This window comes from Brachyistius frenatus, unplaced genomic scaffold, assembly GCF_029030835.1.
Source record: "Brachyistius frenatus isolate BFR_SWC_R1_liver_20210118 unplaced genomic scaffold, ASM2903083v1 Contig_14, whole genome shotgun sequence".
NCBI classification, from domain to species: domain Eukaryota; kingdom Metazoa; phylum Chordata; class Actinopteri; family Embiotocidae; genus Brachyistius; species Brachyistius frenatus.
Window position 1 is genome coordinate 1,596,191 of NW_027210613.1, and position 13,045 is coordinate 1,609,235.

Genomic DNA, 13,045 nt, shown 5'->3' on the forward strand with positions numbered 1-13,045 from the left:
TTTTGGCTATATAGGACTTACAGTAGCTGATTGGCATCCAATGCAGAGCAAGAACAGATATCATGTTAAGGATGAGAGTTTAAATGAAAAGCAGGGTAAATTTTGATGATGAATACATGATGCTTCTTGTTGATTTAAACTTCTACAGCACAGATTACACAAGTGTGAAAAGCTGTGAAACGTCACAAAACATTTTTTTTTCAAAAATTTAAGAGAATCAGATGACGTCCTAACTCCTTCAGTGTGGTCGTATTATTTCTCGCTCTTTACTAATGTCAGCCAAGAAGAGGTAAAAAAAAAAAACTTTTTTTTTTTTTTTTTTTTTAATAAATTATTGCATAAACTACAACAAAACCTTATCAATCTAGAAAATGAGCACAGAGATCTGCTGTGTAGTAGAGATTTTAGCCTGTTAACCACATTGACAGAACAAACATTAACCTGGCTCTGGAAATGGGCCCATTGCTCACCATTTTGTTTTATGCTTTTTCTCTACTTTTTTTTTTATATAGCAGATGAAGTTTCTTCTCTCTGAGCAGTCCTGGATGAGCCAATTGCTACCATTTTTGGACATGGCCCCACAGTGTTTCCACTGGGACGGACAGCCTGGCAGCATCGCGTTGTGGTCCAGCTCCTCTCCATTTAACCACCACCACGCACCTCCCAGGAAGCGAAGGCCAATCCAAACCTGAGAAACACAAGGCAAGTTTTGAGCATCAATTCCTGCTGTGGAAGTGTTTCATGTCGCTGACGATGCTTCCGTAAACCTTAGGTTTGTTTTACTGGGTGGGCTGCAGTTTAATAAAGCTGAGAGAGCTGGACTTTATAACAATAAATGTATCCATTTCTATAATATCCATTTCAAACACATCCAACAAGATGTCCACAGCCTGGAATTTAACTCGTGTTCATATTTGATTGCCTTTTAGTAGTGAACTAGAAAGAAGAGTCAACCAACTCAGTCCATTCAAAACCTACAATTAGCTTTAAAAAGGAGCATGCCACCCATCAGTGTCTCTGTATCATACATGAAACATTTAAAAGAACATCTATGATCTGATTCATTTGCATTCAAATGAGATGAGAAACAACATAAAAACCTCATCAGTCGTGGCTCTGTAGATTCGATCTCTGACATAGTTGTAGTCAGACGGGTATGCCACGGACAGGAGGTCGAAGGTGCAGGGCTCCAAGAGACGATTACACGGTGCTGTCATGTTCCTGCAGTGTGTCAGGGCGTCCTCCCACGTCTTGTTCTCTTTCACCACCACCAGGTTGTCATCAAGGCAGACAAATGGCTGCTCTTCAGAGCATGCCTTGCTGGCCCACTTCTCAATTGAAACCTTAAAACTGCCACAGTCTTCAGAAATTGGGAAATCTGGTGGCATTTGCCGAGGCTCAATTTCAGAAGCCCAGTCGGGGTTTTGTGTGAGATTATATCCTGAGACCCCTTCACCAGTTCTGAAACAAACACAGTAATGAAATCAAGATTAGCAACTTCATTTATTTTCATTTATATTTAAAGATACTCACATCTGCATAAAGATAGATTCAAAAAGGATTCTCACTTTAGATTTATCCACTTCCAGGCTGAAGGCTCCTCATAGTCTCTGTGTAGACCAAACCAGACAGGCAAAACAACCATTTTTTCCGCCAACACGTCGAACAGCTTCCCTTTTTTCATCACGTCCAAAGTAATCAAGTCGATGTGGTTTGTCCGGCAGAACCATCTTGCATCTTTAAAGGTCATGTTCATATTAACGTAGATTACTTTATGTTTTAGATTTGCTTCCAAACATTGAGCAGCGATGAGCAGGAGGGTCAATGTGAGCTCGGTGCTCCTCTTTTTCCCCATGTCTGGTTCTGTCTTCACTTCAAGTCAAACGTGTCAGTTTGTAGAGCTCCTGTTAGTCAGGTCAGTTCATGTTGTGGTCAGTGGCTGGTGAGAAGTAAGCAGTCTGCTTTCACAGCAACTACCTACCAGGTCAGTGCCACCTAGACACACCTCACCAGATGCCGGTGACCAATAGCATCTCTCCACACCTGCTGGTACAGCAGAGATGGAGCTGCCAACATTTCTTGATTTACTTCTACAATTATAGTCACTCATCTTTTTGCTTTAAGAGGCTTTTTTTGTAAACTGCAAATCTACTGTCACACATCAGGCCTATGTGAAGTCTTTGTTTATGTATATCAGACATATACAAGACCACTAAATATTATGAAGTGCTCAACTAATTTGACTCATGTGACCCTCATGACTCACTTGATGGCCGGGTGGGTCAACAACTCACAAGGTGTTAATGATCACACAAAAGGTTAAAAGTCTGGACTCCTCAACAGTCAGGGAGAACTGAAGAAGCTCTTAGATAGGTGTCATCTGTCTGTCGAGATATCTTGTCCATATATGTTTCTCTCATATTTTCTATCTTCCTATATCTGATTGTATATTTTTATCACTTTTCCCACCTTGACTGAAACCTGTGTTTTTACTCATTAATACCAGAATTCATAATATCTATTCAATAGAAAGTGATCAGAAACCCTGGAGTAGTGATAAGAAATAAACACCTTGAATAATAATGGTGACTTAGCCTTAATTTGTTGAAATTTTATGGAAGTACACGATGAGCCTAAAAACAAATGTTGGGAAAAACAGGAGATTTAAAAAAGAAAAGGAAAAACAATCCTCAAAAACCAAAGTGGACCTCATTGCAGTCATGCATGTGTCTGCAATTGAAAGCTTAATTCAAATTTTCAGCATTCAAAACTGCCTTCGCTGTCTTCGTGCTTAAGTGGGGAAATCAAGCTGCACAGGTAAATGACTGAATTTGAGTCTTCTTTGAATACTGATAACCTCATTCTTCTGCTAACCTTTACTTTTCTCTACATGAAGTTACCTGATGACATCTGATGATTCACTCTACAGGTTTCAGTCAAGTTGGGAAAAGTGATCAAATATACAATCAGATAGGTAGGTAGGTAGGTAGTTACTTTATTAATCTCCAAGGGGACATTTTTTCACTACAGCAGCATTTATAGATACAGGAAAGCAATAAAATAACAGTAAAAAAATGTGAAATATAAAAATGCACAGTATATACAGTATATACAGTACAGTACAATATATATATATTTATATTTATATTTAAACAAACAAGAAACACAGACAACGGTGTTATTGTTGTGTGATGGATTTAGCCAGAGGTAAGTTATTGTACAGTCTTATTGCGGTCGGCAGGAATGATCTCCTGTATCTGTGACAGCGGAGCTGGAGGAGTCTATTGGAGAACGTGTTCCTCTGTCCCTGCAGCAGGTGGTGGAGAGGGCGGTCAGGATTATCCAACATGGATAATAGTTTCCTCAGCGTCCTCCTCTCCACCACCTTTTCCAGGCTGTCCAGTTTGCAGCCAGTGATGGAGCCGGCCTTCTTAACCAGAAGGTAACCAGATATAGGAACTGTGGTAGTGGGGCATGGTTTGGCTCAGCTGCAGCAGGGACTGATTGAGGGACATAGAAAATATTTATCTGTTTCTCTCATATTTTAAATGTCCCGACATCTGATTGTATATTTGATCACTTTTCCCAACTTGACTGAAACCTGTAGAGTGAATCATCAGATGTCATCAGGTAACTTCATGTAGAGAAAAGTAAAGGTTAGCAGAAGAATGAGGTTATCAGTATTCAAAGAAGATTCAAATTCAGTCATTTACCTGTGCAGCTTGATTTCCCCACTCAAGCACGAAGACAGCGAAGACAGTTTTGAATGCTGAAAATTTGAATTACGCTTTCAATTGCAGACACACCGAGTGCTTCTCTGCACCACGCACGACTGCAATGAGGTCCACTTTGGTTTTTGAGGATTGTTTTTCCTTTTCTTTTTTAAATCTCCTGTTTTTCCCAACATTTGTTTTTAGGCTCACCGTGTACTTCCATAAAATTTCAACAAATTAAGGCTAAGTCACCATTATTATTCAAGGTGTTTATTTCTTATCACTACTCCAGGGTTTCTGATCACTTTCTATTGAATAGATATCATGAATTCTGGTATTAATGAGTAAAAACACAGGTTTCAGTCAAGGTGGGAAAAGTGATAAAATATACAATCAGATATAGGAAGATAGAAAATATGAGAGAAACATATATGGACAAGATATCTTGACAGACAGATGACACCTATCTAAGAGCCTGTCCACACTTGGCATCAACATGTTATCTGTTACGTCCCGGCGTGATCGCATCACAAGCGGACAGCTAACTAGAGGTGTGCATGCACCCAGGATGCATCGAGATCTGATCTGGTCAGACCACTTTCCGGTGGGGCATGTGACCGCATTTATTTAGCAGCGTGTACGCGATGCATCCTGTGCCACTAATTATGTCAGAGATCGAATCTACAGAGCCACGACTGATGAGGTTTTTATGTTGTTTCTCATCTCATTTGAATGCAAATTAATCAGATTATAGATGTTCATTTAAATGTTTCACGTATGATACAGAGACACTGATGGGTGGCATGCTCCTTTTTAAAGCTAATTGTAGGTTTTGAATGGACTGAGTTGGTTGACTCTTCTTTCTAGTTCACTACTAAAAGGCAATCAAATATGAACATGAGTTAAATTCCAGGCTGTGGACATCTGATTCTCTTTAATCTTTGAAAAAATGTTTTGCATAAAACATTTTTTCATTTTGTTCTTTGTGATGTTTCACAGCTTTTCATACTTGTGTAGTCTGTGCTGTAGAAGTTTAAATCAACAAGAAGCATCATGTATTCATCATAAAAACGTACGCTGCTTTTCATTTAAATTCTCATCCTTAACATGAAATCTGTTCTTGCTTTGCATTGGATGCCAATCAGCTACTGTAAGTCCTATATAGCCTACAGTTCATCCAGAAAGTATTCACAGCGCTTCACTTTTTCCACATTTTGTTATATTATTCCAAAATGGATTAAATTCATTTTTTTCCTCAAAATTCTACACACAATACCTCATAATGATAAAGTGAAAATAGTTTGTTTAAAACTTTTGCAAATCTATTAAAAATAAAGAACGAAAATATAACATGCATATTTATTCAATAGTTTGTTGAAGCACCTTTGGCAGCAATTACAGCCTCAAGTCTTTTTGAGTACAATGCTATAAGCTTAGCACCTATTCTTGGGCAGTTTCTCCCATTCTTCTTTGCAGGACCTCTCAAGCTCCATCAGGTTGGATGGGGAGCGTCGGTGCACAGCCATTTTCAGATCTCTCCAGAGATGTTCAATGGGGTTCAAGTCTGGGCTCTGCCTGGGACACTCAAGGACATTCACAGAGTTGTCCTGAAGCCACTCCTTTGTTATCTTGGCTGTGTGCTTCGGGTCGTTGTCCTGTTGGAAGATGAACCTTCGCCCCAGTCTGAGGTCCAGAGTGCTCTGGAGCAGGTTTTCATCAAGGATGTCTCTGTACATTGCTGCATTCATCTTTCCCTCCATTCTGACTAGTCTCCCAGTTACTGCTACTGAAAAACATCCCCACAGCATGATGCTGCCACCACCATGCTTCACCGTAGAGATGGTATTAGCCAGGTGATGAGCGGTGCCTGGTTTCCTCCAGACATGATCCTCCAAACAGGATGCACCTGAGCTCAATTTTGAGTGTAATGGCAAAGGATGTGAATACATGTGATTTTTTTGTTTTTTATTTTTAAATGATTTGCAAATATTTTTTCACGTAATCATTATGGGGTATTGTGTGTAGAATTTTGAGGAAAAAAATTAATTTAATACATTTTGGAATAATTTCTGTAACATAACAAAATGTGGAAAAAGTGAAGCGCTGTGAATACTTTCCAAATGCACTGTATACTTTTGAATATTCTTTTTTCTGTTATCATTCAGACGGCGTACAGTCACACAATGTTGTGTCTTTATGGCTGTCAGATTTATGACAGCAAAATATATAGAAAAGTTGATTTTTGACATTAAATTTCTCTGGTAATAAGAATGAGCTTCTTTTTTTCTTCTTTTAGTTGGAGCAGGCAGGTAATATAGCGGAATAACGAAGGAACTAAGTAGGTTAAATCTAAAAAAAATATATATATATATTTAGCATTGAGGATAGAAAATATAAAGCCTTATTTGAGGTTTAAAAAAAAAAATACTGGGTTCATGAACGAAATGTCATTTTTCCATTTTAGGGAAATGAAGAACTCTGGTCCACACTCCAGCCAAGTAGGTGGCGGTAATGCACTTTAAAAGCTCAAGACGGAGCATCTCGCAGAACAAAGGTTCCTACACGAGGGCTTGTCGGACGCATTTCGAGGTGGAGCTAAAGCTACTTCCGTCTGTCATTCAACTTGCGGGCTAGCTGCGCGATCGGCCTTTTCCCTCAGCTCCTCAAACATTGTAAGTTGTGACACGGAAACTCTTTGTTTTCCAGGTGCTACTGGATGTCGTATCTGTTCCCTCGATGGTTAAATGACCTGTGTTTGTCCTCCGGAGGGAGAAACTCTCCTCGAGACTCGTGAGCTCGAAGTTAAACCTTTTACTTGATGAGACTTGTTGTTTCCTGTAAATGACGCTGTAATGTTGCTTGTCTGTGTTTTACATCATTGGAAATATAATTATAAATGAATGAGTTGTAAATTGAAAGACTAACTTGAGATCTACCTGCATTTATCACTATTTTTAACCTGATAATTGCACAACATATGAACTGATTTACTTCCATTTTTAGTTGTTGTTGTTTTTTTTTTCCTGCTTTGAGATCCTTAACTTTTCATTTCTCTCTCTTTCCCTCCAGGAAGCTGGACTTGGCGACATCATGACACTTTTTCACTTTGGGAACTGCTTTGCTCTGGCGTATTTTCCCTACTTTATAACATACAAGTGCAGTGGCCTGTAAGTGTCTCTTTGAATCTGTGAACTGGTAAATGATGCTGGGCTGTAAATACTCTGACGATGTCCACCAGTCCACACACGAGGAAACGACAGGACATGAAATACTTGACCTCATGGTGCGGTGTCATCAGACGACACGTGTTCAGAGAAGGTTGATCATCTTCTCAGTCTCAGGAGGTTTTGGAGAGGGTCCACGTCATCCTCTTAGATCGGTTTAGTGTCCTGTTGAACTCTCGTCTTAAAGCTCCCTTCTCGTGTTAATCTGACATGTTTCACAGGTCTACTGTTTAACTCTGTGTTTGTGTGTTCAATGTTAAGTTCAGAGTACAATGCCTTCTGGAGATGCGTCCAGGCTGGAGCTACGTACCTGTTTGTTCAACTCTGTAAGGTGAGGACGTTTTTCTGCTGGTCAGATCATCTGTCTTTGTGTTGGAGGTGCCTGGATATGAAATAAGTGTAACTCGCCACAGAAAAATTGCAAATGTCCGAGCACGTGTAAACTGCCTTCTTTCAACTGTGCGACATTGTCGAAGTATCTCGGCATTATACTGAAAACCTGTCCATGCATTTGTCACTTCCAGGCTTTCTTAGTTACTTCCTTCTTATCGGGATATCACAATTCATTCTCTGAAAAGCCTCCAGTTGATTTAAAATGAGAGCACCGATGGGCTTTTGCATGTCGGCTTCTCTTCACTGGCTCCTTTGTAAAATCTAGAAAATAATTTAAAAACCTTCTCCTAATTTACAAAGCCCTTAATGACCAAGCTCCATCTTATCTTAAAGAGCTCATGGTACCCGATGAGCCCGATAGAGCGTGGTGCTCTGGGTGCAGGCTTCCTTCTGGTTCCTACAGTTTCCAGCCTTCAGCTTTCCGGCTCCTCTCCTGTTGAAGGGGTGGACATCCTCTCTGCTTTTAAGATTAGGCTTAAAACGTTCCTGTTGGGTAAATCCCTCTGGTCGTGCTGCTGTGGGCCTGTGTTGTTGCTTTTTTACCACTAATGTTTTTTTTTGTTTGTCGAGTTTTGGTTGTTTTGTTTCCTTACTGTGTGTGTTGTTTTTATGTCTGTGAGGCAGTTGTGTGGTGGGCAGTTATTTCAACTGTAAATTTTGTACATAATTTGGGACTATTATCGTGACAATGTTTATTTAAAAATGCAATATTTGCCAGAAAAATAGTAATCACCAAACGCTGGTAAAACAAATCTTCTGAAGCTATAGTGGCTTAAGTGTTCTGATAAAACCCAATGTTACAATGATAGGGAAAACCCTGTAAAGTGTTTTGGGACAATGTTACATGTTGATTTGACACTTAAAAAGAATTGAAATGAAATGGGGATTTGCTTTTCTTTTTGTGTTTCAGATGTTGTTCCTTGCTACCTTTTTTCCCACATGGGAAGGCGGAGCAGGAGTTTATGACTTTGTAGGAGTAAGTGTTCAAACGCCATCACAGTAACAATATTAGAGAAAAAAATATATATATATATATATTTTTTGTTTTTTGTCATGTGTAAATCATTATGGTAGTTAGCCCTGCGACTAATGATTATTATTATCATAATAGATTAATCGGTAAGTTGTTTTCTCAAAAAAAAAAAAAAAAAATCGTTTAGCTGTTTGGTCATTAAAGTGTCAGAACATGAAAAAGAGCGACTGGTGTTTCCTGGAGCTGCAGCCTGAATTGTTTAATTTTGTCCTGATTAACCAAAAGATGAAAAAAAATTATCACAAAGGACTTAATGAACCAGAAAATATTCACAATTAAGAAGCTGGGATCAGAGAATTTTAGAATTTCCTCATAAGAAAATGACCCAAAACAATGAATCGTCTATCAAAATAGTTGGTGACGAATTTTCAGTCCATCAACTACTTGATTACTCGACTAATGGTTGCAGCTCAGCAATGTGTTTTGTTTGCAGGAATTTATGAAGGCCACAGTGGACCTGGCAGACCTGCTGGGTCTCCACCTCGTGATGTCTCGTAATGCTGGAAAAGGAGAGTACAAGATCATGGTGGCAGCGATGGGCTGGGCAACAGCAGAACTCGTGATGTCGAGGTTCGCAGTAGCACTTTTCCTTCAGAGGAAACATGAACAAAACTTTATTTTGTCAAAGTATTTTCCATATTTAAACATCGCATTTTTCCGCTTGTACCTATTGTGGCTCTTCAGGTGTCTTCCTCTGTGGGTTGGAGCCAGAGGGATTGAGTTTGACTGGAAATACATCCAGATGAGCTTTGACTCTAACATTAGTTTGGTGAGTAGCTTTTCCACTTCTGCCCTCCACTTTTATTACCTGGATCTTCTGTCCTGCACCACTCTGTCTGTCTCCGTCTTATGTCACCGGTCTACAGAAAAGATCTCGGTAAGATCATTTGCTCTTGCGTGCATCCTCAGATAAACATGAATGTTAAAATGTTTTGTCCATCTGCTTCTCTCAGTCGACTGTTGCTGTTGTCTGTAATGTGAATATTTATGTGATGGCACCTGTTTATATGAATTCTATAAATTAAAGCTAGTAGTTATTTCTGTGTGTATAGATCCATTACATTGCCATGGCTGCAGTGGTGTGGATGTTTACACGATACGACCTTCCCAAGACCTTCAGGCTGCCCGTTACTGTGCTGCTCGCTCTCTGTGTCTACAAGTCCTTCTTAATGGAGTAAGTCTCACACATATTTTACCCATACTCATAAAAATACATGAACACTCCAGCACAAAGCAAAGACAAAATAAAAGTAGCTTTGTAGATGCAGGAAAATGTTATTGCTTTTATTGTTGAGAAGGAAACATGGAGTATGTAACCTGCTTTTTGGTTATAGCAAGATTAACATCAGGAAAATTACAGATAAATCTGTAACATTTGACTTATTCAACTCAACTGTGGCGTAAAATCAGAGCCAGGTCTGCTGTTTCCTGAGTTTCCAGTCTTTATGATCACATCCTGGCCTCAGCTCTGCACTTAATGGACATGCAAGAGGGGAAGGATTTGATGAGACTCTGCTCATCTGAATTTTTACCAATTATTATGCATATTGCCAAAAATTCTGTTTAGTCTGGGTGGTGGCTGTACTGTATTTTGGCAACCACAGGATGGCACTGCAACATGAGCATTGATAATACTTACGTTTAATTTCCAGGGAATTTAGCTTGAAAGCATTGACAGTGCTATAATAATAAACATATTCATGGTAAAATACTTAAAATGGTAAATAAGAAAAACATTTGAAAGAATAACTTCATCATGATGCAAACAGAATAATAAAGGCACAAGTAAACAGTAATACAAATTTCAAAACAAGAATTAAGAAATGTGTGAATAAATATATGATGCATAAGAGTGCAATGCTGATATAATGTAACTGGTAGAATAAAATAAATATGTTTATTGAAAGTGCACAGCATGTAAATAACTTGACATCTCCAGAAGCCCTTTAGAAAGCTCTTCATAACCTTCTACACTTATTTTGTTTGATTTAAATGCTTTTTCACAATAAAATCAAAAACGTGTTGTTTTTGCATGAAAAATAAGAGGCAAGACCAAAAGTTCAATTAACTGAATTTCCATTTGGTTAAAGAATTAATTTGTATTGGTGAGTTCACCACAGGTCACATTTTAAATGAAATCTCTTGATCTGGAGGATGTTTTTTGGTTTTTTTTTTGCTCCTAATGCGTCGTTTTGTTTTGCTCTTTAAGATTGTAACCTTGTGTTCGTCTCTGTCGTGTCCTCAGGTTGTTCGTCCACGTCTTCCTGTTGGGCAGTTGGACACTGTTGCTGGTGAAAGCTGTGCTCACTGGTGCCATCTCTCTCTGCTCACTCTTCCTCTTCGTCACCCTGGTTCACAGTAACTAAGTAAACCTCAGCGCCCTGGGATAAGCCTCTGACAGTCTTTTGGGTCCAGATTGGGCCGGGGTTGTTGTAAATCAGAAGCTGACTCCTGAGACCACATCAGTCTTAGTATCACCATACAACAGGGAGGAAACCATTGTTGATATTTGGCCGGTGGACTGGTCTGACTGGTACACTCACCTGTTCTTCCAGTTTGTTTTGATCAGTGTAATAGAAAGCCTGCGCTCAGGGCAAAGCTGTCTCTCCATAGGCTGAAGCTGCAGGATGAGTGGTGACATCAGGAGGATTCTGCGATTTGATTGGCTTATACCGAAGCTGTGTTTGTTTCATGAAGATGTGAATTTTGTATCAGATGGACCACAAAATGAATTGAGACTTACTTCTTTTCCATGTGTTCTCCAGTGAGGCAGCACAAAGGCTTAGATTAAGTAGTACAGTTTTATAATGAATGAATAACAGTGACATTATCTTGATAGTTTATTGTGTGGCCACAACTTTATCATTTTATTTATATACAAGTTAATTACAAGAAGTTAAAACATAATTGTGTCACTTTTTTTTTTCTTCTAATTTTGAAAAATAAATTGAAAGTTGAACTGTAAAATCTGAATTGTTGTGTGAATGAGCTGAGGTCCACACTCTGCAATTATGACTGCATTGTGTTGACTTTTAAGCATCATTTATTTTGACATCAATAAATGTCTTTGGATTGTTTTATCTCGCTGTCTTGATCAGTCAGACCATAAAGTGCGAACATTTTGTTGTGAGTGATGAGCTGTATTTAAGAATTTATGTTGTTTTTACAAGCTTAGTCACAGATTGTCTGAGATCGATGCTCTTGGGGAATAATTCTCTTTATAATCACTTATTCAGAGAATTCACATTTCAGGCGTTGTGTCAGTTAACTAGTTGATTATATTGGCTCCTGAATAGACCAATAAAACACGAGAGAAAATACTTCAGTTGATAGTTTTTTTCTGGTTTTGGATGTCTTTTCAGTTCATTTTTGTGTATTGATGATCACTCAAGATTTCCTCATGTTTAGGTCTGTTTTCCTTCAGTGAATTATTTGCTGGCCATAACAAAACAATGTCGGAACTGTCAAGATGAGGAAAACTTGCTGTTTTTAGTCGTGCAATTAGTTTGACTATTACATCCACAAAAATGTAGCTCCATGAGTTGTACCATTTAAGGATGAATAACAAAACCTCCCACTCTTTTCCCACACTCCTACTGTTACACTTGACAGAGACGCACAGGATTCCTGAGCAGAGCGACTGAGGCAGACAAAGAACAACCTGAACATACCTGAATAGCTGGGTCTCCGGGGAAGAAGGCATTGAAAGCAAGTGAAGGCGAGCCTTAAGAAAAGACCGACAAAGAGACGTGAGAAAATTAGGTTTAGTGTAAAACAAAAGTGATCGGTCAGTGCAAAGTGTGAGACGAGGAACAAAGACAGGAGCTGAAGGATAAAATACAACACAAAATCAAATGTGAGAGAAGTAGTTTCGTGTATTAGTGGTGAAGATGAGAACGAGAGGAAGCTACAGTTGTTTATTTCCACAACGCTAAAATTATACAATTTTTACCATGTTTCTCCAAAAATACTAGAAAATAGTGTAAAATAAAAATGATTTTATTAATTTATATTCCACTCTACCTGCACAGATTTAGATCACCTGACAGATCAAGTAGCAACAGCACTTATAAAGAATCAATTATTTGAACCAAATTTCTATGAAAAGCCTTCGATACAGTGAATCATGACGTCCTTTCGCAGGAGGTAAACTATAGAAATAGTTATGTGGTTAAAACAGATGTTTGTAACGGAACTGTTTATGATGTTAGGTTGTCACTAATAGAGCCGTCAGAGTGTGATGGGCCCTACGGCTCCGTTCTCAGCCTGCTCTCATTCATTCCTCATTCATATAACTCGCTTACTAAAGTGTCTCCAGTCTAATCTGTCCTACAATGTTTGCAGAGGACACATTTGTTCTGCCACACCCTAATTTTAGTCACATTAAACTCACAATGTTTTAAAATGCACAAACTTTGTAAATGTTACAAAGATGAATTTAAGCATTTAAAAAAAAAAATTTAAAACACTGAAAACTCCCCAAAGATATCAATTTAAATAATGATGTGGCTCGATTCATTGAAATAATAGCTGACAAGATCCAGAGCATCAGAATATTTTATGTCAGTGTAAGTAAGTCTATTAATGTACATTAGAAAGTTAACATTTTTCTCTTCATACTCTTTATTATTCTTTAACCGTCTCAACACATTTCATATTGCAGTGTAAATTAAGCAAGTACC

At 38.6% G+C, this 13,045-nt stretch overlaps 1 protein-coding gene across 3 annotated transcripts; it reads left to right on the forward strand.

Annotated features, from left to right (window-relative positions):
• Positions 1 to 6,301: 6,301 nt before the first annotated feature.
• On the forward strand, positions 6,302 to 11,683 carry tmem147 (transmembrane protein 147). Of its 3 annotated transcripts, none has more exons than XM_069693100.1 (8): positions 6,302 to 6,385; positions 6,783 to 6,880; positions 7,199 to 7,268; positions 8,241 to 8,306; positions 8,797 to 8,933; positions 9,048 to 9,132; positions 9,416 to 9,537; positions 10,609 to 11,683. In XM_069693100.1, the coding sequence occupies exons 2-8, from the start codon at positions 6,804 to 6,806 to the stop codon at positions 10,727 to 10,729; spliced, it is 678 nt and encodes a 225-aa protein (XP_069549201.1). In that variant the 5' UTR covers positions 6,302 to 6,385; positions 6,783 to 6,803; the 3' UTR covers positions 10,730 to 11,683. The 3 variants fall into 3 exon arrangements, with proteins under 3 accessions (XP_069549201.1, XP_069549200.1, XP_069549202.1); XM_069693099.1 differs by lacking the exon at positions 6,302 to 6,385 and adding an exon at positions 6,406 to 6,466 and having other exon boundaries at positions 6,787 to 6,880; XM_069693101.1 differs by lacking the exon at positions 6,302 to 6,385 and having other exon boundaries at positions 6,814 to 6,880; positions 7,204 to 7,268.
• Positions 11,684 to 13,045: the final 1,362 nt, after the last annotated feature.

Excerpts from the sequence above, each read along its gene's own strand:
- tmem147 (XM_069693099.1), top strand. The coding sequence starts at position 6,430 with ATGTCGTATCTGTTCCCTCGATGGTTAAATGACCTGT. Across the intron at positions 6,881-7,198 it reads ACATACAAGTGCAGTGGCCT|TTCAGAGTACAATGCCTTCT; the intron begins GTAAGTGTCTCT and ends TTCAATGTTAAG. Across the intron at positions 8,934-9,047 it reads GCAGAACTCGTGATGTCGAG|GTGTCTTCCTCTGTGGGTTG; the intron begins GTTCGCAGTAGC and ends GTGGCTCTTCAG.